This window comes from Lepisma saccharinum, chromosome 29 (genome assembly GCF_977018435.1).
Source record: "Lepisma saccharinum chromosome 29, izLepSacc3.1, whole genome shotgun sequence".
NCBI lineage: Eukaryota > Metazoa > Arthropoda > Insecta > Zygentoma > Lepismatidae > Lepisma > Lepisma saccharinum.
Genome location: NC_139257.1, coordinates 49,118,779 through 49,144,417, shown reverse-complemented (window position 1 = coordinate 49,144,417; position 25,639 = coordinate 49,118,779). Strand labels below are relative to the sequence as shown.

Sequence of the window (25,639 nt, the reverse complement as noted above, 5' to 3'; positions counted from 1 at the left end):
CTCATTAAAAATTTATTCCCCTTCTTTATTGTTATACTAAACCCAGAATATTGATTATTTCATATGCTTACATTTTAAATTTGTATGTTGTTTTTATTATTTTGCTAATAATGACCTAACACACTGAAAAATTAGTGGAAAGTATAGCGTAATAATTTATGTTGAACTGTTTTAATTTGTCTTTGTACAATAAGTACTGTTTCGAAATTATTTTAATGTTCCAATGCATTACAATGAAAATTTAAAAGTCCAATAAAAAATTGTAAGGCAGACTGTATACAGCTCAACTTTACATGAGGTATCAACTGTTATTTACAAAATAATCTCAACGCTGCAACACTAATCAAGTGAGCTTCAAAACACAATTTTTGTTATTTTAAAGATGGCACCTCCTGTGCACACTTACACCAGTGAAAAGGAGTGGTCTCTTGCCCTCTGCCAGCCTAAAACGAACAGAAATTTGAAGGAATTGGGAGCATGAAAGTTGAAATATAAATTTTATTAAAACATCGCTCTGAAGCTCGCCAGTTGAATACTCATTCACCCCAACTTCCACAGGATGCAGAGCTGAGCAACAATAATTTTCCACTCGGCTCTGCACAGTCAGCAAGGCAACGGCCCTCACCAGCGGTGAGTGCACCTCTACTGTAAATGGTGGAGGTGCCGGGCACATGTAGTGTGATGTCGGGTATGGAATGGGATTGAGTCACGCTGGGATAGCTCAGTTAAATAAGTTAGGTTTATTTTCGGTCTCGCTGAACCACCTCTACCCTGAATGGTGCGGATGAAGAATGTTGGGAGCCGTAGTCGTTGAACGCTACTCACCCCCTTGCTTGATGTCCTGGCCCTCTGCTTCTGGCATCGACGACGGTTAGATGGAGACAGGTACCCTGGTGATGGCAGGAGATGCCGGAGAGATCACTGACCTAGATACTGATGGCGATAAGAGGTGGCTGGAGATTCGGCGGCTTAGGGTAAAAACACAGTGAAGCACATCGCTCATCACCAGAAACCCGCAGGGACAAGTTTCCGGTAATTCAAAACCATGGAGTCAAATGGGGAAAAACATGGTGGAGCCCCGCTCATCGCAAGATGTTCCCAGGATCAAACACTGTTTGATCTTGGGTCCCTTGTTTCAAGTGGAAGGTTCTGCGATTGGTCCACTCAAGGTCACTTCTCCCCTTCGTGGAAGACACCCTCCTCTTTTCCCACTCAACTGAAAGAATGGGGATCAGTTTGAGTGGGAGAGGCTTGTTCGAGGTGCCTGTCCGACATCTGGTTCATTCATTATATCCTGACATTTTTATGGCTTGACTGGGCTCCGTTCGATGAGCAAGGGTCCTTGTGCTGCACTGTGTTTTTACCCTTAGTCGTCGGAGCACTTATTTTCCGAACTCGGGCTGCTTTCGGCTTCTCGCTCTTCGTAGTCTGGACTGATACTTGTACTGCACGCTCGTAGCCACCTTGTGATGTCGCGATGTTTCGAAGTTTGCTCGTCGATTGAGTTGCTGATAATGTGGAGAGATAGAGAGAGTGATTTACAATCTTCAGGGGTTTTTATACATCGGAATTTCTTCGTGGCGTGGTGGACTTTGCACCTCTTAACGTGGAAATATGCAGTGGAGGTGCACTCACCACTGGCAAGGCCCGTTGCCTTGCTGACTGTGCAGAGCCGAGTAAAAAATTCTTGCTGCTCGGCTCTGCATCGGGTGAAAGTTGGGGTGAATGAGCGTTCAAGTGGCGAGCTTCGGAGCGATGTTTTAATAAAATTGATATTTCGACTTTCATGCTCCCAATTCCTTCATCAATATATGTAGATCAGCAAAAAGTCTGTGCTAAAATGCAGCAAACTTGTGCACCCTACATACAGAAATCTACTAGAAAAGAAACGGAAACATTGACTCTCTCTTGTATTTTGCAACTGTCCCCGGTGTGGAGCAGTTTGTTGCAATATTTTAAATAATAATAACTTTTCAAATGTTACTTAACAAAATTAGTATATTAAGCAATTTCTACCGTCACTATAGTTACGAATAACAAACAAAATAACATCAAAATTGAAAAGAGTAGCACAACAGAATTTTCTTCATTCTTTTCAGATTATGCTCACAACTAAATAACAAAATATAATTGTAAACTGTCTTTAAATTAAAGAACTGTTGCAATAGCCTCCTCCTCCGGTTGAAAACCTTGACATCATACTTTGATGTAGAAATACGTATATTTTTCAAACGTAACATCTTCAATGTATCATCTTCACTTCTTCTTCTACTACTTCTTTGGCAGCAATCTCATTCTTTTCACATCTTCTTTACAGCCATCTTCAGTAGATTTCTTCTTTACTGCAATCTCATTACCATTACTATTTCATAACCATCTTATGTCCATTTAAAAAGGTTTTATTCTTAACGAGTGCACTTCTTCCGTTTGAAACTATATGTGCAACGAAGCCCTTCAATAAAAATGCGAACCACATTACATTCAACTTACATTATATATATATTCCTTCTTATCATTCTTCCAGAGAGACACTTTGTATAATTCTCCCTTTGTTATTCGTGTCAACACTCTTCCTCAATACATTGACATACACCATACTGATGAGAATAGAAGACAAACATAAGTTCTTACATAAAAGATAATATGATGATCAACAGAACAGAGATAATACATTCATGCTGGTTTACACATGATAATAAAATACATAATGCAAACAACTGAACTCGTTTTTGCACAAAATTACAACAAATTCAACCCTTATGTACAATTAAAACATAAATCAGTATTTCTTAACAACTCCTTTCTTTTCTCCTCCGAACAATTAAAAGGTTTAATGTTTTCTAGGTTTTGTCTACCTTTTGTTCCCTTTCCATCTAGAGAAACTACAGTCGCACAATTGTTTCTTACTTCTATTACCAAGAATGGGCCAATAAACAAATCATATAATTTGTAGATAGTTTTGTTTAAAGCAGAGCTCTTAGCATGATTTTTAATCATGATTAAATCTCCTTTGACAATATTTTTAGTACCAGAGCTTGTTTGAACACCTTTAGAATTTCTTCGATGTTTAAGTTTTTCTTTTAGCTCCAAGTATTTTGCCTTCCAGGATAATTCTTCAATATTCTCAGGCCAATCGACAATATTAGTTATATTATCTTTAACTTGATCGTGTAAAAATAGTTCCGCAGGTGTAAAACCAATAGATTCAGAATATGAATTGTTCAACAATTTGACAACGTTTGTCAAACATTTAGCCCAAGATTTATGATTATCCTTGCAAAATAACCTCAGTAAACGCACAATCTCTTTATTGTAGCGTTCAATTGGATTAGCGTGTGGTGAATATGGCGAAGTAAAAATATGCTTGATGTTCTTGGAGGTAATAAAACTTCGCCACTCCTTAGATTTAAATTGTGAACCATTATCACTTAATATAATTAGACATGCAGGATAATGATGAAAATACGATTGGTTTAGTTTATTGATAATTTCCATAGATGAAGCTTTACGCAAAGGATAAACCATAATAAACTTACTTGCAAGATCCACTATACTTAGTATATATTGATAACCTTGAGAAGCTGGTAACGGACCAATCAAATCTAATGAAAGGAATTGATGTATTTTAGGAGTTAATATGTGAAGATCTTCTCGTGTGACACGTTGCACTCTCTGCTTTGACTTGGCACATTCAAGACAATTTCTCAGATATAATTTAATGCTGGCTTTCATGTTTTGCCAAAAGAAAAATTTTGAACACTTTCTGAAGGTTTTTGAATAACCAAAATGTCCACATAAATCATGATGATCATACAGTACCTTTTCCACAGCTTTTTTAGGTACAAATATTCTCCAGTGTTCAGACGCAATAGATTTATAGAATAAGATATCTTTATGCATTCTAAAATGTCCTCTGATTTCAAACTTAGAATCTCCCTTGTTAATCGCAATTCTTAACTTTTGACACTGCTCATCGTTCTGTTGAGATTGTACCCAATATTGTGGAGTATCTTGGGATAGGAGATCGATATTTGTATTGTTAACGTAGAGTTTCGATGTGAATAAATCTCCCTGTGCCCTTGCAGGATATCTGCTTAAGGCATCAGCCACAATATTGGTAGAACCTTGAATATGTTCAACAGTAAAATCGAAACTTTGAAGTTTTAATGCCCAGCGGTTTAGTCTTGGGTTTAAACTTCTAGCCGACTGCAGCCATGAAAATGACTGATGGTCACAATGAATAACAAATGTTCTTCCACTAAGATAAACACTAAACTTTTCTACTGAAAAGAGGATAGCAAGACATTCAATCTCATGAGTTGAATAAGTTAATTCTGTACCACGCAATACTCTACTAACATATTGTATTACTAATGTTTCATCTTCATCTGATAACTGCCATAAAACTCCTCCAATTCCAACTTTGCTTCCATCAGTGTTAAGATGGAAAATTTTACTAAAATCCGGTTGTGCTAATACATCAGGAGATGTAACTAGCTGTTTCAAATCATTAAAAGCTTGGTGATGATTCTCCTTCCAGTCCCACTTGTTATTTGATTTTAGTAAATCATACAAAGGAGCAGCTATCATTGCAAATTTGTGAACAAATTTTCTCCTCCAATTTACTATTCCTAAAAATTTCCTTAGAGCCTTCTTGTTTTGAGGAACTGGAAAATCCATGATTGCTTGGTTCCTTTCAGGATCAATATGAATGGTTTCTCCAGAAATCACATGGCCTAGGAAATGTATTTCAGTTTGGAAGAACTTGCATTTCGACAATTTAATAGACATATTAGCTGTCTTCAGAGTTGATAAAACATAACGTAAATGTTCTAAGTGGTTTTGAATTGATGGAGAGAAAATTAAAATATCATCAATATAAACAATCAGGAAAGAATTTGTATGATTGCCAAATATTTTATGCATTCTATCAACGAACACACTCACGGCACTTTTGATTCCAAAAGGCAAAAAATGGAACTTCATCAAAATACCTCTATAAGAAAATGCCGTAAATTTAAATGACCTTGACGTCAAAGGAATCTGAAAATAACCGCAACTAAGGTCAATAGATGTGAAGTATTTTGCTCCCTTCAATCTTTGTAGTAATTCCGAGATAGGCTCTACCTGTGTCATCGGAGAAATTACGTGTTGGTTTAATTTACGGAAGTCTACCACTGGTCTCCATAAACCTCCCGCCTTTGGGACTATGTGGAGTGGATTCCTATAGGGAGATGTGCTTTCTTGTATGACGCCCCACTGTTGCCATTTTTGTAACTCTCTTTCCATATCATCCCGTCTAGCATAAGGAACAGGGTAAGTGGGTGCTATTATTGGCACATCAGTATCCAATTGTATATCGTAAGCTTCCACATTTGCTCTTTTAGGTCTGTCAGAAAATAAAACTTGGTATTCGAGAAGAAGATGAAATAACTGATCCAAACAATCAGATGGAAGAGTATTGTTCATGTACGCTGCATGCCGAATATCTTCCTCCGAAGCGATGTCAGATGTTCCTTCAATTTGTGAAGTGGTTGAAATTGGTAATTTGCAAGAACGTACTATTCCCTTCATTGACGGAAAACTTTCTTCAGATTGCACTAAAAACGGAGCAATTATTTCCTGACCTAATGAATTCGAAAGCATGACGGTTGCGTTGCTGTAATTTATAATCGCCTTATATTGCCACAAAAATGGCGAACCCAAAATTAAATCAGCGTGTAATTGTTTGACAATATACAGTCCCATGTGGAAAAACTCATTTGCTATTTGAACTGTTACATATTTGAAACCCATTACCTTTATACGTTGATCTCCTGCAAAGCAAGCCAATTGTATTCCTTCTAATTGTTCCAATTTTGCTCCTGGTATAATTGAACTTAGAATTGTCCAGATTTTATAATCTAATAAATTACACTGACTTCCAGTATCAATTAAACAATTTAAAGACAGATCCGCAATTTTACCTTGTATTTCTGGATTCTCAATTTTTGGTATTGGAGTACCGTTTTCTGACATAATCCACTCTGGTTCAGAATCGTACCATTCTAATAAAAATGCTACAGATAAAACTTTATCTCTGGTAACGCCTAAAGATTTAATTTTATTATAATCCTTCAGACATTCCTTAACATGTACTAAATAAGGGTTATTAACTCTACCATCCAGCTCCTTTGCATTTATTTGTGGCAAGGTAAATCGGAGCATATCACCCTGCCTTAGTTGTTTAAGTAGTTAGAAGAATGTGCACTTGTGGTAGTAGTAGCAGTCGGAGTTAGGTGTTCCATATTACGCTGCAAGTTGGTGCTGCCTACTGTAACACTATTTTCCTGTGAACTATGAGATGCATTACCATACTCTATTGGTTGTTCATTGTAATTTCCAGTTCTACTATATCTTCTGTTATCAGATGTTGGGGTATTGCCAAGTCTGAAATTCGAATTATTTACGATATTATTATTACTTTCAGACCTTACAAACTGCCTTCTTGAGGGATTGCGTTCAAATTTTCTGGGAGATGGGCGATAATTTACATTGATTCCTGCATTTTCGGTCTGTGTTGTAGAATCATAAGAATTCCGCTCCACATTTACTTGCCTGACGAAGTATTTTGGTCTGTCGAAACTTCTCTTCTTATTAGCCTTGTCATCAGAATCTGTATTATCACCGGGCAAAGATAAACTTTTATTCTTTTCGCTCGAATACAAATCAATAGTCCTTAATTTCTGCGTCAGTTGCTTAAGATCTGTAATATTATGGCAGCCCACATTCTTTGAAATTGACTCAGGTAGCTGCTTCAAAATCATCCGTATTACTTCAATTTTGTTTGGAGTTTCCACAAGGTTACAATAAGCAGAGTACGTTTTTAAAGCGTATGCTTCCAATGACAAACCTGAAGCTGGGTTGTATTTTCTTGATCGTAACAATGTCAACTGACTTTCTAATAACTCATTAGATGCAAACTGATCAAGAAATTTATGTACAAAGTCCTCATAAGAAATGAAACTCTTCTTTTCACTGTTGAACCAGTAAGCGCCTACATTATAAAAACACTTACGAATTATACATAATTTATACTTGGGAGGAACACCAATTATGTTTAACATTGTAGTTAGTTGTTCGATAAATTCTCTAGCAGACTGTTTTGAAACATCTCCTCCAAAACGTGGCAATTGACTGAGTTCACTAACTCGTGAAAATCTATTAGAGCATGTATCAGACTGATTATAAGAATTCCATGTAGAATCATTATTCAGCCACATCGGGTTATAAGTACAGTTTGTTCTAGTACAAGGACTATGATTTACATTTAAGTCATCAGGAAACTGATCATGAATTAAGGAATGACATGTACTTTGACGTTGGCAACCACATACTGAAGTTTCAAGACCTGTGAAATTGTCTTTATTATCACAAGCAACATAAGTTCTAGAAGGTATGGAATTTCTGTTAGATGTAGAACAAATTTGCTTTGATGTGTCTGTAGCACATAAAGAACTAGGTGCATTATTTTCAGTATCACAAGTATGTACGTGCTTATTATCATACAGTAAAGAGTTGTTCAACGAAGAAAAACATGAATGGTTATTGAGTGAACATGTACAATTGATTTTGTCAACAGTAGGATTGCTATTACTAAATTCAGTATTATCTAAAACACAATGCCGCAATGCATATGTATTCTTGCCCTGTGAAGTGGAAGCTTTAGCAAATTTATTTCTACTTTTATTGTGAGCAGATTTGCCCTTGCACAATTTGGTTACATTTTCCTTTACAGAATTCACTTCAGCATCAGATGTATCATAGCCGGAAGAACATGTATGAAATGTTTCGCATTTATTGTGTTCACTAAAAACGACGTGCTTTATTTTAGAATTTAATCTTCTATCAGTTTGGCATGCTATGTGCCTATGTTCATTAACAAGTGCATCAACATTACTTAGTTCTTTATCTGGTTGTAGAACGTCTCTAACCATACTAGTACAAACAACATCGCTTTGCTCTAAGTTAATGCATTTCTCATTTAAATCCTTAAGCATAGAATCAAATTCTTGCAACTTTACCTGTGTATTTGATACGTGTTGTTTTAACTCATCATCATGATGGTCTAGTTTTGATTCAAGATCACTGACTTTCGAATTTAATAAAGTTACTTCATCATTTATACGTTCATTTAGTAACCTATTAGCTGATTGACAAGAATCAGAAACCTGCTGCAACTTATTTTCTACATGTTGGAGTCCTTCGTTCAGTTTTTCAGTACTTTGCTGCAACATAACCAATTTTGTGCCCCAAACTTCACAGTTTGTTTGTAAACTTTCGCGCAGCGTTTCAGCGTTCTGATCAAGTCTATCTTGTAACCTATTCTCCAAAGCTTCAGTGTTCTGAAGTAACCTATTCTCCAGCGTTTCGGTATTCTGGAGCAACTTCTCTTGCAACCTATTTTCCAGAGCTTCAGTGTTCTGAAGTAACCTATTCTCCAGCATTTCGGTATTCTGGAGCAACTTGTCTTGCAACCTATTCTCATGTTGGGCCAAACTCAAGTGAAAAGCAGATAAAATTTGGTCAATATTGGGATTTACTGTATCCAAGTATGATTTTAGAGTGAATGGATTGAATTCTGGCTTGCATGCCTTACAGTAATAGTCTTCTTTCATAGAGCTGAATATTACCCAGTGAATAACTGTAAGACCCCTACAATTTACGTGTTCCCATTTCTTGCATGACGTGCATTCTATCATGCGAGTGTCAGAAAATCTGTCCTTACAACAGAGTAAATCTTCCATTTGCTTACCAGAATTGTCCTTTTCGTTGCTTACTTCAGCAACATCACTGAGATCCGGTTGAAGGCACACACTACTTCGAAGCACGTAAGGCACTTCTCTTTTCTTCATTGTAGCATTATCAGTTCAGTTCGTATCAACTTACAATTTTCGGATCCTGGCTCTAGGTCGCCAATTTATTGCAACTGTCCCCGGTGTGGAGCAGTTTGTTGCAATATTTTAAATAATAATAACTTTTCAAATGTTACTTAACAAAATTAGTATATTAAGCAATTTCTACCGTCACTATAGTTACGAATAACAAACAAAATAACATCAAAATTGAAAAGAGTAGCACAACAGAATTTTCTTCATTCTTTTCAGATTATGCTCACAACTAAATAACAAAATATAATTGTAAAATGTCTTTAAATTAAAGAACTGTTGCAATTTTCATTTGCGGTTTTCTTCAATTTCAGTTTTGCTTTGAAGGAATGGAGGAGGTTGGTAGCGAAGGACTGGATGAGCTTCTGGCTGCTAAGAAGAACACATTCCTCAAAGATGTAGACTATGTTTGTATATCAGACAATTACTGGCTGGGGAAAGAGAAGCCATGCATTACATACGGGCTGCGTGGCGTTTGCGGCTTCTGTATTGAAGTGGAATGTGCTTGCAAGGATCTGCATAGTGGAATATTTGGTGGATCTGTGTAAGTTAAATATTTATTTTTGTCTAATGGCAAAATTGTAATTACAATAAAGCAGGGCTACTCCTTATCCTATAGGAGAGAGTTGTCTGTATTGCAGATACTAGTTAGTAGTGTAGGCTGATATATCGCGATATTGAAAAAAAATTGTGCAGGCGATATTTCATCATGATATTTTTGGCGATTGATTACCCAATATACGTTTAGTAATTTTCCTAATTTGAACTTTTGAAATGACATGTACATGCTTCAAGATTATTGTACAGAGTTGACAGTAAGTGTTTCATGGGGAGTTACAACCACAACATAACATATTGTGATGTGCGTGTTACTCACAGCTAAATAATGAAGAACTTTAAAAAAGATCTAAGATCAATTACTTACGTGTGCGAGTACGGTTTGTCGATCAAAACAACGTTTCATAGGTCAAGACTGCCTCTGGGTTTGATCCCTAGTTCAGGCACACTGCAAAGAGGTTCAGATCCTTTAACTGTAGGTCCAGTCCTGATTAACCTCACTAGTGTGCGTAACACAAACTTATCTAGATTTGACCATTGCTTCCATGCACATGCAATTTTATTCAGGCCAAATATTATTCATATTGTCTGGAAATCAGGGTGGCTGCAGAGAAGCTGAAATGAAATTCCCTGACTATTCCAGGACAAATTTTGCATTTTTTTCTTGAAAATTTTGAACTAAATCCATGTATTTGTGCATGGACAATAAACTCGTACAACTCAGGTATGGGCTGTATTAAGTATCTATATTAGCTTACAAGAAATTGACTTAATTTCTCTATGATTTATATTTCTGAAAAATAGTGAATTTGAAAAAATATTACTATTCACAAGCTAGGGAGGGACTTATACAGGGCTTTTCTCATTTGCAAACAGGCTTGAATAAAATATTTGATTATTTTTAAAGTTATGACTAAATTAGATTAGAGTAAATTAGTTGTTTTTAATGAAGACATTTTGTAATTTCTGATTCTTCTAAGCCTTTCTTGTTATTAAATGTTGATATTTCGCCTTCCGCTTGCAAGAACCATGACTGCAAACCTATTTTCGAAGCATTAACGCTTGTACCCTATGTTTTTTTTCTATATAAAGCAAACAAACAACTTAATCCATGCACACATGATTAAGATATTGGTAGGGTGAATTCACAGCTTGTTTGATGTGAACACGGCAACATGCAACACATGGTGTCATGGTATCTAAAACCCTAAAATATCTTAAACTTGCTTCTTGGGACTAAACGTTCTGAAAGTGAAGCAATGAAATTGTACAAAACAAAGTGTTATATTACCTTACATTATGAATGAGACTTCTGTTTCAGTACAAACATTCACAGTATGTCCAAATACCATAAAACTGACAACACGCTGTTACCTATATTGCTGGCAAAAAGTGTGTGTGTGTGTACGTGTATATATATTAGAAAAACTTAAAGCAAGCAATTTATAGAAGAGGAATCTACTCCACTGCACAGGTATCTGATTTTGCTAATCAGACACGATAAGATAGGAACATTCTGTTAATAACAGCGTCTGAAAATTTATATATGAGGCACGTCCAGAAAGCAAGTTCCGATATTGGAAAGCTGCACTGACGTTCACATGCAGGTAGGAAGAGGTGGTATATGTGTGTAATGTGGTGCAGTCACGTTGTTGTGAAGGGAGTCAATTTAAGAACAGTGTTATACCAGGGCCAAGCTATCTTCTGGCGGTATTCACAGTGCAGACGGTTATTTTGGCAAAATCCTGTTTCGCTACTGGCCACTGCAGGGAGGAGGGATTCTAAAGTTGCCGATCGTTGCTCAAAGACTGGGGGCAGTGGTAGGCCTCATTGGCTGTTTGACTGCAAGTTTCTTCATAGGTAGAAGTGACAAGAGCGGGTCACTGCCATAAAGACGGATCCCATGCCAGGAGTTAGCTTTGTTCATTGAATTCTGTGAGAAAGATGGCAGTTCTCATACACTGACTGCATGCTGTAATCAGATTTTTACACGCTCAGAAGCGGATGCCGTCAGAGTTCCACTGGAACTTCTGAGAGGTGTAAGGACTGGATACCATAAGTGACAGTATGGTCAGACGATTGAGCAGATAATTCATGGAATGCAGATCATCATGCACTACCCCACACACATCTGGGCTCTTTTGCATCACTTCAAGTGGGAACCCCGACCTCACGCGCTATGATTTTCATCTCTTCCTTCAGCTGAAGTGGTTTCTGGCAAGACAAGTTTTGACAGTAACGCTGCTGTACAGACGGTTCTGCTTTTTGGAGGCAGACACATGACATGGACATACAAAATCTAGTGGCACACTACAACGAATACCTGAAGAACAGTGATGAATATGTCGAAAAGTAAGTTATGGGTAACTGTAATTAATACAATAAAATGTAAATTATTACCGAATTTTGTGTTTATGAATAATTGAAATGTACTTCCTGGACCGTCCTCGTATAAAGCTTTAGCCTGTTTAATAACGGCATACGAAAAGTGAAAATTCAGTAGAGCTGGCAGAGCAACATTGATTAGTGACGAAAGTGATAAGTTTTTAGGATTGAGAGCCAAAAAGCAGATGCATAAGAGTGCCATCCATGCATTTTTATGCCGTAGTGAGACATTTTGTCGCAATTTGACATTTGTCGGATTTAAGTAAGTCTCGAAGCTCTTCTGTCAACGAATGATGTAAAGATTCTCTCAGGTTATTGACCAGGTGAGTTGTGGAAAAGATTCCAAGCTTTCGAGAGGTAACGTCACTCTCATCTTCAGGAACTTCTCAACAACTCACCTGGTTGATAACCCGAGAGAATCTTTTCATTAGACAGATTTATGGAACAAAAATCTCATTCATCAATGGAGCCTAAATATTTGGTGGATCAAATGTCGTTCCACGGCATATGACAAAAAAATCAGGTTGGATAAAAGCCCTCATTCGGTTCAATGTTCCTTCAGAATGTCCAGACAAGGCTGTACTATGGTGTCCGATATCGTGGGTGCAACCTTCTGGTCAACAGGTCTGACCCCTTATAGCTCCCATAGACAAGACAATAAATATGTCAATCCATTTTACATGCAACATTTAGAGGTACATCAAATGTGCCTGCCTCACTGGAAATTTCTCCTCCCCCCACCTCCTCAGCTTCCATCACTTGTTTCTGGCACCGTCGGTGTGTCCAATGCATAATAGAGACCTAAACGTTTACACCAAAGGCTGGCAAGATGATTTCCCATTTAAGTGCAGTGCTTATTACGATTTTTTCAAAATCAAATGACTGGCAGATTCTTTGCATCACGTAGCATCTATAGTTCAACAAAGGAACATTTGTCAGTAATGACAAAATTTCGTGACTTTTTTTGACCTCTCCAAATCCCTGACTTTTTCAGGTTTTCTAGGTCTGTCGCCACCCTGGAAATGCATGGGGCAACAATGCCCTTATTCTTAATTTCTTGGCAAAATCATGTAAAAAATTGAATTTAAGAATTTCAAATACATGGATCAATTTGTTATGCATCTTTACTTTCCAGATGTGCCTTGTACTTGTATGATTTTTTTTTGTGTGCGTGCTACATATTCATTTGGAGATTGTGCATTGCCTTACATTAATGCTGTTGCCCATTCTGCATTCTGATGGTTTCTGGTTTTACAGGAACGAAGCAATGACTGACCTTATATACCTTTTAAACACATTGGTGGATAAGGATGGAAAAATTCTTGTACCTGCTCTGATGGATGATGTGGCCCCCCTCACCCCAGACGAAGAGAAACTCTACACTCACATTGAGTTTGATGTGAAGGAATACAAGTCAGATATTGATGCTAATGAATTGTGCCATAATGAAGAAAAGGTAACATACTACTGGAAATAATGTTACATGTAATGTTCTTTAGATGTATGCATTGACATGTACAAGTGCTTGAAATGGTAATTTCTAACTAGGAGGATGCTTGGTCGAGTTTGAGGTTAGGAGGGAGGTTGGGATACTTATGCAAATTATCCAGCTTGGGAAATGCATTATCAGTAGAGGCATATATTTTTGGTACATAAAAAAGCAAAATTTCGGAACCAAAGCAATCTAGTTTGGGTTCAAAAGCGGTAAATAAATTAAAATTTCGGTGTTACAGCGGTGAAAAATTAGATCAAAAGCGGTATATAAAATAACATTTTGGTTTTAAAATTGTGAATATAATCCTAAATTTGATATAAAGATTCACATATTACACAAAATAAATATATCCCTTCTAATAGCACATTTATGTACCAGATTATGAACAGGGTGTCTACTAGTGAAGAATGTCAAGAAAAAGTCAAGAAATCAACAGGTAGGTCAAGATAGTCAATAAATTATGCTTGTCAAGAATTTTTGCATTTTTTACAGTATAGAGAATTTACATTGTTATATATAGGGTCCGTGACTTATGTCCTATAAAACTGTAAAATATGTATGTAATTATGTCATGAAAAATTACAAATATTTCAGAAAAATGCAGAAATATTCCCAGTAAAGCCAAAAATATGCACAACAGTACTCTCGAATTTCTCCCATACCCGATAGAGTAGAGTTGGGGCTGTAATGTACCGAATGTTATTTTTACTTTTGACTGATGATTTGTGAAAAGCAAAAAAGGCAAAGAAATGAGAACGAAACTTCTTTACTTCCCGTGCAACAATGAGAGAGAACATTTTGCCTCAATAATGTTTGCATGGCTATCAATTGTCGGCGGGATAAAAAAAAGTGGGGGTATTTTTGTTCTTCCTCCGTAATTTCCATATCCTGCCATCAACAATATGAACTATCCATTGTGCTAAAGCTACGATGAAAAAATTGTGAAATAACCGATTATGTGCAAGAGAATTACTAAATTATACAGAAATATGTCTTTTTACAACAAAATTAAAGAAATATGTTGTAAAAATGCAAAATTGGTGAAATATGTCAAAATATGCTTTGTCAAGTTTGTCTATTTCGGCTGATTTTCATCAGATATGTAAAGATCTCACCCCAATAATAGATCCGAAGCCAATTGAAAAAAAATGTTATAACATAAAGTCCCGGGCCCTAGTTATATACCTGTACTGGGATTTGTTAAATTGAATATTTGGAAATCTAAAATTGCATTGAGTTGTTGTTATGATTTGTGTACTTTGTTTCTTAATAATTTTATTCTTGCATGTAAGTTGTGTAAAAATGTTAAATTAAGTAATGTGGCCATTCCCCATCCAGAATGAAGTCTGAAGAATCAGTTTTTACATGCATTAACAATTAAAGCAAGTCTAAATCACTTGTTAAAGTACAGCTTCAGTTTTCATCTTAACTGATCCTGTAGTAGGGGTTTTTCATTAAATAAAAAAATCTATTTTCTTAATTTCCAACTATTCCTTAGTAAAGATAAAAGAAAGAAAAAGGAAAGAAAGGTCAAGAAAAAATTATGAAGAAGTCACGAATTTTCAATTTGTTATTTTGGTAGACACCCTGATTAAGCTTATTCCTGAATAAAGGGGCCCATTCTTGCTTTTCAAATATTTACAGCAGAATTAATCATTTTTCTGTGAATTGCAGAACTCTCAGGATAATTCAAACTTCAGAAAGTGTCACGTCAGTAAATAAACCCTATATGTTGTGTTTAAGAGTTTACGAGGCACATGTCAAAAAAAGGGCCGATAATTTTTTACTTGGAACTGGCAACACTGACGAAGCTGCGCGTGCACACAAGCATGCTTTAGTATTCTGTGCCTGCAACAGAGGTATATTTCTCAGCGTGGAGGTGCGTACGTGGGAGTAGCAGGAAGTTGAAATGGCTGCTGTAATAGAAAATCCTGCCAATTGCGAGGTGAGGTCGGTGATTAGATTTCTCAACGCAAAAGGACTGAGTGCAGCTGACATTCATTGGGGATTATGTGCCATTTACGGACCAACAGTAATGAGTGAAGGAAAGGTAAGACAATGGTGCTGTGCTTTTCGGGAAGGACGTTCAAATGTTCATGATGACGAGCGAAGCGGCAGGCCTTTTGTTTGGATGGACAATCTTGTGCAACGTGTTGATGAGAAAGTGCTATCCGATCGCAGTTTCACCATTACTGATATAGGCAAGGAGTTTCCTGAAATGTCTCCTAGAACATTGCACCGACTTGTAACGGACAATCTGGGTTATCACAAACTGTGTGCAAGGTGGGTGCCAAAAATGATGACAAACACTCACAAAGATGAAAGAATGAAATCAGATGTGATTTTATGGCCCGCTGGGAGAAGGATGGGGATGACTTGTTTTCTCTGACTGGAGACGAAACCTGGATATCGTACGTCACTGGCAAGTCGAAGCAGCAATCTATGCAATGGTGTCACTCTGGTTCACCGAAACCGAAGAAATTCATGCAAACACCATCCCATCGCAAAATCATGGCAACAGTGTTTTGGGACCAAAAAGGTGTAATCCTCGTGGAATTCCTGGAACCGGGATGAACCATCACAGCAGATGTGTATTGCCAAACACTATCTAATCTGCGATGTGGCATGCAAAACCAGCGAAGAGGAATTTTACGGTCTGGAATTCTGCTTATTCATGACAATTCCCGCCCTCGCACAGCTGACTGTACTGTTGCGACAATTCAAAAATTCCGATGGGAACATTTTAATCACCCACCATACAGTCCCGATCTTGCCCAAAGTGATTACTTTCTGTTCCTTTACCTGAAAAGTAGCTTGCTTCGCAACATTTTGGTGATAGTGAAGTTCACAAGACATCAGTTCTCGACTGGCTGAGATCCCAGGTGGCAGATTTGTACGCAGAGAGTCTACGTAAACTTGTTCCACGGTACCAAAAATGCTTGGAGCATCATGGTGGTATGTAGAAAAATAGCCAGGGTATGCACTTTTATAGCATCAAAATAAAAATTTTCTTGCTTGATTTTATTCTCTGTAATAACCAATCGGCCCTTTTTTTTGACATGTCCCTCGTATTTCACATTTTGCAGTTCATTTCGCATCATTTTGTAGGAAAACACCTTTCAGAAACCTGAAAAGTTATGAGGTCATGGGCACAGTCTTGGTCATGTGTTACTTGCCACGGGGCATTGTTAGGCGTATGTGCAGTCAGTTTTTTTGTGTTCGGTGGCCGTACTGCACTTGGGTATCATTGTAATCAGAAGGACCGCTTAAATGAAGACCTCATAATTCCCAGGGTGTAAGCTTTTATATTAGGCCGATCAACGTGTGGTTTCATGTTCCTGCACTCTGGTTTTTCACAAATTTTGATGTCATCTTTGGGCATAAATGCACTCATAGAGTATCATTTGAAGCACAAGAGGTGTACCTATTAAAATAAATCATTATTTACTTGAAATAAATGCCATGAGAGCCAGGCTAAAATACCAGTTACACCTTATTTCTGTATTTACCTCTTGACCATTACCTGGTTCATCTGCCAAAGAACAGATCAATTATAGGAATTTTAGAATGTCATTTAATGATTCTATAACAACGGTGACTGTCTCCCAACTGTACAGCAGTAATGAATATTCCATATGCCAGGTGAAAATATTGATGTCCAGATGGCGCTATCCAAGCCTTTCCATCCATGGTATTCAGGGAGCATTCAGTGACCCAGGGTTCAAGACTGTGATCCCTTGCAAAGTGACTGGGAAGTTCTCTGTCCGGATTGTGCCGAACCAGACACCGGAAGGAGTGGAGAGGACAGTGATCACTCATCTTCAGAAGAAGTGGTCGGAAAGAGGCAGCCAGAATAAGATGAAGGTGAGTGCTTTTACTTTATCATCTTAACCTTTAGATGTTCTGAAGTTTAATGTTTGCATTGCTACGTGGTATGACGATAAATGTGATGAAAATAGAAGAAAGTGAGACTAAATATCGAGAAGACAATTCAGTCTAATCTATCTCACTAATCAATCATATTGATAAATGCCCTCGGTTAAATATGAAGTCTTGATTAAAGTCCCAGCCCATTTTGCAGAAATAATGTATTCATGAATGTGATATTACAACATTAGTATACAGCATATCAGTGCTGTTCAACGTGATGTCCATCAATTTCAAAACACGTTTCCCAATGGGTCAGTGTTGCTCGAAACACTGTGCCCAACATCGCCCCGGTGATGAGTTCGCATGCGTGCCTTATGCGTTGTTTGAGGACTGCCACATTTGCAACCTTACTCTTGTAGACCTGTTCCTTGATAAAACCCCATGCAAAAAAATCCAATGGTGTAAGGTCGGGGGACCGCGATGGCCAAACACGTGTGGATCCTCTTCCTATCCATCTGTCTGGAAACATGTTGTTGAGGTATTCCCACACAGTCAAGGCGAAGTGCGGTGGTGCGCTGTCTTGTTGGAAGATCACGGAATCAAGAATCCCATCATCCTGTAGCTGTAACTGGAGGAACAGTTGCAACATTTCGAGATAGGTGTCTGCTGTGATGGTGTTTTCTGCAAACATGAATGGCCCATAGAGTTTTTGTTTCATAAAACCAAGCCATACGTTCTCCTTGGGTGTATTCCGTTCCCATTCGATAGTAGCATTCGGGTGTTCAGAAGCCCAGATACGACAGTTATGACGGTTCACAGTTCCACAGGTGTGGAATGTCACCACATCACTGAAAAGGATGTTCTCCATTAATCCATCCTGTGCTGCAGCCGCGCAGAGTTCGTAGCACATGTCTTTCCGTACAGCGTAATCCTCCGGTTCCAGTTTGTGGACAACCTGGACGTGGTACGCTTTCTTTTTTAAGCTGTAGTGCAACACTTTTCACACCGATGATTGAGGTATCACCAGTTCTCGACTGAGGCGATGAGTTGATGCAGTGGGACTACGCTCGATGGCTTCACGGATACGTGCTACTGTATCACCCGACATCGATGGTCATCGAGTACAGATCCGGTGTGCATAAATTTGTTCACCAGTTTTCTGATATTACCTCGTGTTGGAGCCTCTCGTCCACATTTTCTACGAAACGTCTCCCTGACCTCCTCGAATGTCTGACCATGCAAATGTGCCGTTACAATCACAATTCGTTCTTCTGTTGTTAGCATCTCCTCGGAGTATCATTCACCTGAAATATAAAAACCATGCATTAATTATTTCTGCAAAATGGGCTGGGACTTTATGTTCACCCGTATATACCTGTCAAAAATTCAAATCAATGTTATAGCTCAGTAGGAAGCTACGGATATATGTTGAATAGGAAGACCAGCTTACATATGCTGATGAATAGTGTTTATGTTCAAACAATAATAAATATTTTTATAATTATTATATTGATAAAAAACTAGAAATAACAAAAGTTACAAGAGCATCAAATTATGCATTTGTTTACAAGAACATTTATAACATATAAATGTTATTTATAAGAAGAAAATGTTTTTATAATTTAGCATGTGTTCATTCTACAACTGAGTATACTCAATATACCAATTTCTTCATCCAGGTTTTCTACAATCCTGATCTTCAGTTTTCAAAACTCAGCATCTGGCTAAATCACATCCAAATGTAGAACATATGTGTGTCACTTTATGTAACTTTCCTCAAAGCATTCATTTGAGGAATTGTAGCATTAATAAGCTTGCTTGTTAAGAAAGATGAAAGCAGATACCTATTAACTGCTTCAAATTCAACATGGCACATTTTATACATATGAGTGTCATTCCTCAACTTTCGAATCTTTATAAGATTATATCATAATCAAAGTTCATTCAAGTCATAAAAGGCTTCTATATCACTTAAGCATCCAAGTTATTATAAAATTGCAAAGTTTAATGCTTTAAAAGCAACAATTATTGTACAAATACATATCCCATATTCCATATCTGTACTTATCTTTGTTCCATCTTGAGATCTTTTTAAAGTCACAGACAACTAGTATCAGAGTAACTAGTTCAAGCCCGATGGCTCAGTCGGTAACGCATCTGACCACCATGCTAAAGGTCCCGGGTTCGATCCCCGGCCGGTTCAAATCCGGGAACTTTTCTAACGATGGAAGCGGTCTCAACGCCCACCCAGCGTCGAATAACATGGGTACCTGGGGGGTAAAGGCGGTCAGGGTCATGATGCTGATCACATCACCCTCACTCATGACCGGATCAAGAAAGTGTGGGGCGTTACCCCCACACCCCCTATACGCCTTCATGGCGTGGTGCTAAGCACAGGGGAACACTTTACCTTCACTTTACCGATTTTTTAGTATGTGTTATCTTCAATTGTTTTTGTTTTATATTTTTGTCCATAAGTGCTTAACAGCTTGAATGTTTGTGTTGTAAATGTACATATTTGCTCTGTTACAGCTATTTTACAATGTATATCACAATATACTTATCTAATGATTACAATTACCATTTTTTGAATGTTGATACAAAATACCAAGAATGACATCATATTATACATTGAACAAGTTAAAGAGTTGACCTTTGTATATAAACCTTGATGCCAATGCAAATGTACACAATTTCAATAAATTTAATTATAAATTTGAATGTAACTTATCTTGCTTGTCTGAAAGAACACATATGATTGAAGATATTTGTTTTTCATATTGTCAGTCAAAAATAACTGTTATGAATATGAATTCAGAATATTGCACAATTTGATAATTTTGTCATGATATACAAATTGGCTTTTTTAAACATCATATTTAATGAAATTAGTTTAAATAGTAATTTCAGACATTTAATTGCATTATTATATGAATAAATTTTGAGCAATCATATGACTAAACTTAGCCTAACCATTTTCAAATGTTGTTATGACAATGTATTATTTTTATTGTCATAGTGGGTACTATGTCATGGTTAATTTGAATACTATTACAGCCATGTGCATAATAAGAGGTACCCAAAGTACAGAATCAACAATTATTTCCAATAAATGTACAGCCAGTAATATTTTATGAGCGTTAATATTCTGTGTTTTGCACTCTTGTGGACCAAAAAATAAATCAACAAAGTTAGCAATATGTATTTTTACTGCATTGTTTGTATGTTGATAAGCAGAATAAATTTCTCAAAAATATACATAGGTCGAATAAATCAGGTGGAGAACTAACTGCTAAAGACTTCTACTACGTGGGAGAAAAACTCACACCATACCACAGAGAAAAAGTTGGTTAATCGGGACTGGACCTACAGTTTAAAGTGAGACCCAAACACTGTGCCTAAACTGGGGATCGAACCCGGGACCTCTGGATTACAAGGCAATGATGTTACCGCTACATCATCGGGAAGGTCGTAGAAAAAAAGATTTTAATGTTTTATGATATCATTTTACACATGCACATTGATGTATTTCGTTGGTTTTTACAGGTCTACATGAGTCATGGTGGTCCTCATTGGTTGTCTGATCCAAACCATCCTAATTATTTGGCTGGAAGAGTAGCAACCAAACATGTTTATGGGGTTGAGCCCGATCTAACGCGTGAAGGTGGTTCGATTCCTGTGACCCTCACCTTACAGGTAAGCAAAATAACTTAAAATCTAGATTATGTACCATTTGTTATACACATGACAAGATGGTTTTGTGGAGCAAAATAGATGTGTTAGTCTCACCAGGATGTGGTTTGTAACATTTGGTGTTGAGAGGTGCTCGTGCTGTTGTACAGTCATGGACACTTCTGAGTTGTATTGATCCATTTTACTTTCAATGGAATCATTGCAACCCAGTAGTGTCATAGACTGTACCACGAGAAGAACCCTCTGAATTTTTCAACCCTAAGCGAGCAAAAGGAATGGGGGTGATGTAATCAGCTGCTTGGCATGTAATCCTGCCCCTGTGCTGCCAAAATGTCTGGCATTCTTTAACACATCCTTGTCACCAGTATTCAGTGGCAAGTTTTGTGTCATCATGAAGTGGAAACTGGAAAAGGAGAGATGTAATATTCAACATTGTTCGATTTTTACTAGAAAGAAAGGGAGGGAAGTTATAAATATGTCAATGGGCATGAGTGAACTCTTGTTTTCAGTCACTAGGAGAGGAATAAATTACTGACTGTCCACTTTAGTTTCCAAGCTGACCACGGTCTTTCTCTTTTTGTTACGACTGTAATAGGAATAATTTAGAATTATTGTAGTAACAACTTATACATTTAATGAGTTAATGTTACACTCTTGAGCAAACTACCAAGGGTGACTTAGGTGAGGTAGTGTTACAAAAGAGGATTGGTTTGGGTAAATGTCTGTTATATTGGAGAGACATTTCTTCATTTTTACAGAAGAAACTACCTACGGAAATGAGTTTCTGTAGCACTTTGAAAGTTTGTGGAGGTATTTTCTCACCGTAGAATGCTGCACAACAAGAAATAAGCACTTTGGATATAATTAACTTGCATTTTGTGCAAAGCGACAACATTATGCCGTTGTTTCCATTATGTACCTGCAGATTGCGCGAGCATCGAAAGTCACGTGGTCTCGCCAGTGTTTCCAAACGTGCATTTTTTTACGAGAATATTTTTTAACTATGCTTACCTAACCTAACCTTGCCAGAAATGGTCTGTGGGGCTATTGTGAATGGTTTTGGGGGGCTATCCGTCAATGGTTCGTGGGGCTATCGTGAATGGTTGTTGGGGCTATCCGTCAATGGTTCGCGATGACATAATGAACACGAAAGTAGGTATTTTTCGGTTATGAAGGTTGAAACACTGCATACCCACTCCAAATCAACAAAACACAAGCACGACGCACGATGATCCACAGCTGTGCGCGCCATATTGTATGTTCCGCAACGGAAGAAAGGAACCAAAAGAATTACTCGTAATGTGAAAAATCAAAGTTATTTTCGTGTAAAAAGCATAACTGCACCTTCAACTATGTTCCGCAATACACAATTGGTAAGTACGAACCATCCGAAACACAAAATATCCGATTTTAATGTGTGTCTGATATAACAGACATTTACCTTGCTTTATTCTGCCAAGTTGAAAGCATGGCATTAACTTACGTGATGGACATTGGAGTATGCTCCCCAGAGCAAGTGGATGGAATAGATGTTGCTGTATGGCAGCTGGGCACATTGTATTGTGGTACAATCAGGTGCTTAAGTATTACCTAGCAAATTGTTGCTACACTTCTTTTATTGTTTGTTATATTCAATCAGCCCTTACTTTTGAAATGCACCTCGTGTGTTGGCACAAGGTGATGGTTATAAAACAGTTTACCTTTAAAATTGTAATGTTAAATGTTAATGCTAATTCTTGCTGTTTGCTTGGGAGATTCTTCATTTTTCTCTTCTCTCACAGGAGACAACAGGGAAGAATGTAATGTTATTACCACTTGGTGCCGCAGATGATGGAGCTCATTCCCAAAATGAGAAAATCGATATTAGAAATTATATTCAAGGGGTGAGTAGCATTGTTTTTTTTAAATTACTTTGTGAAATAAGAATATTCTGTCAAAACTGCAATTTATTTTTATTTTTTTATTAAGGGTATGTATCTTCTGTGGACTCTAGTGACATTTGCTGGAATGGAACCTATAGTCTGTCTGGACTTAGGAGTATTGTGGGTAGAGCCACATGTTTATGATACATATAAAAACTGGGTGCATTTCAGAACCAAAAGCAGTACATAAAATGCCATTTTGGTGTTAAAATGGTGATTAAATTCCCCAATTTGATTTGAAAATTATACTTATTACATAAAATGAACATTTCCTTTCTAATTGCACATTTATGTAGTTATCGTAGTAATTTTATTCCTGTGTAAAGGAGTCCATTTTTGCTTCTCAAATTTTTAGTGGAATTATCAGTTTTCCGTAATTTTGCATAACTCTCATGATAATTCAGACCAGAGATTGTTGTGGCGATAAGTGGATTTGCTGCCAAGCCGTTCTGCAATATTTAGATTGTATTCTTTAGACTGACACTATTATTGCATGACAGATGCACTTGTGTGTGTAGATGGCTGGAAGCATCCAGTTTGGGAAGATAAAAATGGGTTCGTGAAGGGAGATTTCAGACCCAAGTGACAAGCAACTTATTTTACTTGAGGATTCACCAATCAAATGTAAGCCTGTGCAGCCTGTCATGCTGCCACAGTGCGAAACGTTGCTGTTGATTGGCTCGTTCCCAAGCAACATGTGCTACTTCGGTCTCAAAGCTGCTTAAGACAGGTGTTCTCAACCTTTTTGGGCCTGCGCCCCCCCTTTGCATCCTCAAATTAGTCCACGCCCCCTCCCTCTAGGCGTAATTAATTATTGATGTACAAAACTGTGCTGTTAGGGTTAATAAATGTAACTCAAATAATATTTTACAATGCTTTTATTATTACAGATATTAAAAAATACTAATACTTGTAATACTTGTTTTGTTGATAGAACATTTTCATTAATAAAAGTGCTTAATAGGCCTACATTACAAAGCATTTTGCTCTCACTGCAGTTAAAATTTCAAGCTACGTCATTTGGTTGTATTTCTTAAGAACACAATTAATCAGTGACAGAGAGAACTATTTGCAGAAGTTTCTTTTCTGAGACCCTCAAGGGGTTTGTGTTTGCACAACTTTTTCGGGGGGTAATTCATGTATATTTTTTCATTGCTCACCATGCCTCCCCTAAAATTCTCCAACACTTTCCCAGGTTGAGAACCCTTGGCTTAAGAGATTGGTTGGGAAGTACAGTGGTATTCATAAGTATTACCAAGAAAATTGTCCATCACCATTGTTTTACACAATGAGTCAAGGATTGAAACAAAACCTAAAATAATCTGCTGAACTAACATACAAATCTCTTCATTAAAAACACTTAGAATGCAAAAGAAAAGTTAACCAAAATAATCATGAACAATTTGCTGAGCAATATTTGTGCATCCCACTGTACAATAGGCAGCTAAGGTACTAGTAGGCAATTTGTCCATAGCAACTTTCATTTTCTTTTCTCTGACATCCTGTTCTTTTTTAAGGAATGCATTTGTACTAATTCTGCAGTTATTATTGTAATTTTTTTAAAATTCTCAAACATACCATTTTTGTATTTTAATATGGACAATGAAGAATTGAATAAATATGACTAATTCCTCTCCTTTTTTTCTTTCTTTATTTTAGTCAAAACTGTTGGGAGCTTATTTGTATGAAGTGGCTCAACTGGGATAAATGTGGTGTGCTGGAAATTGACTAACATTCTTCCCAAATGTTAATGAAAAGGTCGGTTTTTGTTGAATGAAACCCAAATTTAAGTATTTTTGATATTGTATGGATTTATATTTACTCGACTGGAGCACACATATGTTATAATAAGAACAATCATTTGTTAATGATTTTATAATCAAATTGTTTATTTTAAGAAATATAAGACTTATTTCCCCAATTTGTTCTTGTGTTTTTGTTAAAAATGCACACTATGTACTTTTGACTTCCGCTATTTGATTCATTCATCAAGTTAGTTGGGAAGCAACCAAATTATTATTGCTATCAAAATAAATTTATGTAGTTAAGTAGAAGGTATAAGAAACTATTTATCTTAAAGACATCCACATACAGGACCAACACAAAAACATAATAGAAGTTCTCCCCCCAGCACATGTTGGGGGGGGGGGGGTGCCTTAAGTTTAGAGCAGGATGTCTGTTCTGCAACAGTTGTATGGTTCTCCTGTTTGTTTTTTTATTTATAAATATGGTTACTTAATGTTACGGTACTTTTTCTAATTAATTATAAAGTCTGTTCTCGTAACCAGTACATGTATGCCACTCCATTTAAGCAAAGTATATCTCAAAATAATCCCTGTAGAAAAAATGTTATGATATACAGTAAAACCTCATTAATCCGGACTGATGGGGGGGGGGTAAGTTGACCGGTTTAACGAAAGTCCGGATGAACTGAAATAACCTAAAAGAACAGTAGAAAATGCATTAAATCTCAGTTTATGGCAACAAAACACGTTGATTATGGTGTATTTAAAGGGCATAGGCCTAAATACACTATACAGTACAGTAAAATGTAAAGCAATATGACAATGCTGTGCTTCTAGCCACAATTAAAACCTTGCAGTCTGCTTTTTTTTCTTCTTTTGCCTGTCCGGATTAAGCAAAGTCCAGCTTATTGGGGTCCGGATTAACGATGTTTTACTGTATATACATACACACACAGAAAGGTTCATCTAATACCACCATGAATAAATAAAGATGATTCTTGATGATTATAGTAACTCAATGTCGTACAAAAAATACGTTATTTA

The 25,639-nt window shown here is 37.0% G+C and overlaps 1 protein-coding gene across 3 annotated transcripts in view; it reads left to right on the top strand.

Annotated features, from left to right (window-relative positions):
- Cndp2 (Cytosolic non-specific dipeptidase 2) overlaps positions 1 to 24,771 on the top strand; it is a 59,969-nt gene extending 35,198 nt beyond the window's left edge. For all 3 annotated transcript variants that reach the window (XM_083115013.1, XM_083115014.1, XM_083115015.1), the window contains exons 6-11: positions 9,242 to 9,471; positions 13,128 to 13,326; positions 17,008 to 17,229; positions 20,782 to 20,931; positions 22,710 to 22,811; positions 24,510 to 24,771. In XM_083115013.1, the coding sequence (XP_082971139.1) occupies positions 9,242 to 9,471; positions 13,128 to 13,326; positions 17,008 to 17,229; positions 20,782 to 20,931; positions 22,710 to 22,811; positions 24,510 to 24,557 (951 nt within the window). In that variant the 3' untranslated portion in view covers positions 24,558 to 24,771. The remainder of the gene's footprint in view (positions 1 to 9,241; positions 9,472 to 13,127; positions 13,327 to 17,007; positions 17,230 to 20,781; positions 20,932 to 22,709; positions 22,812 to 24,509) is intronic.
- The last annotated feature ends 868 nt before the right edge of the window (positions 24,772 to 25,639 follow it).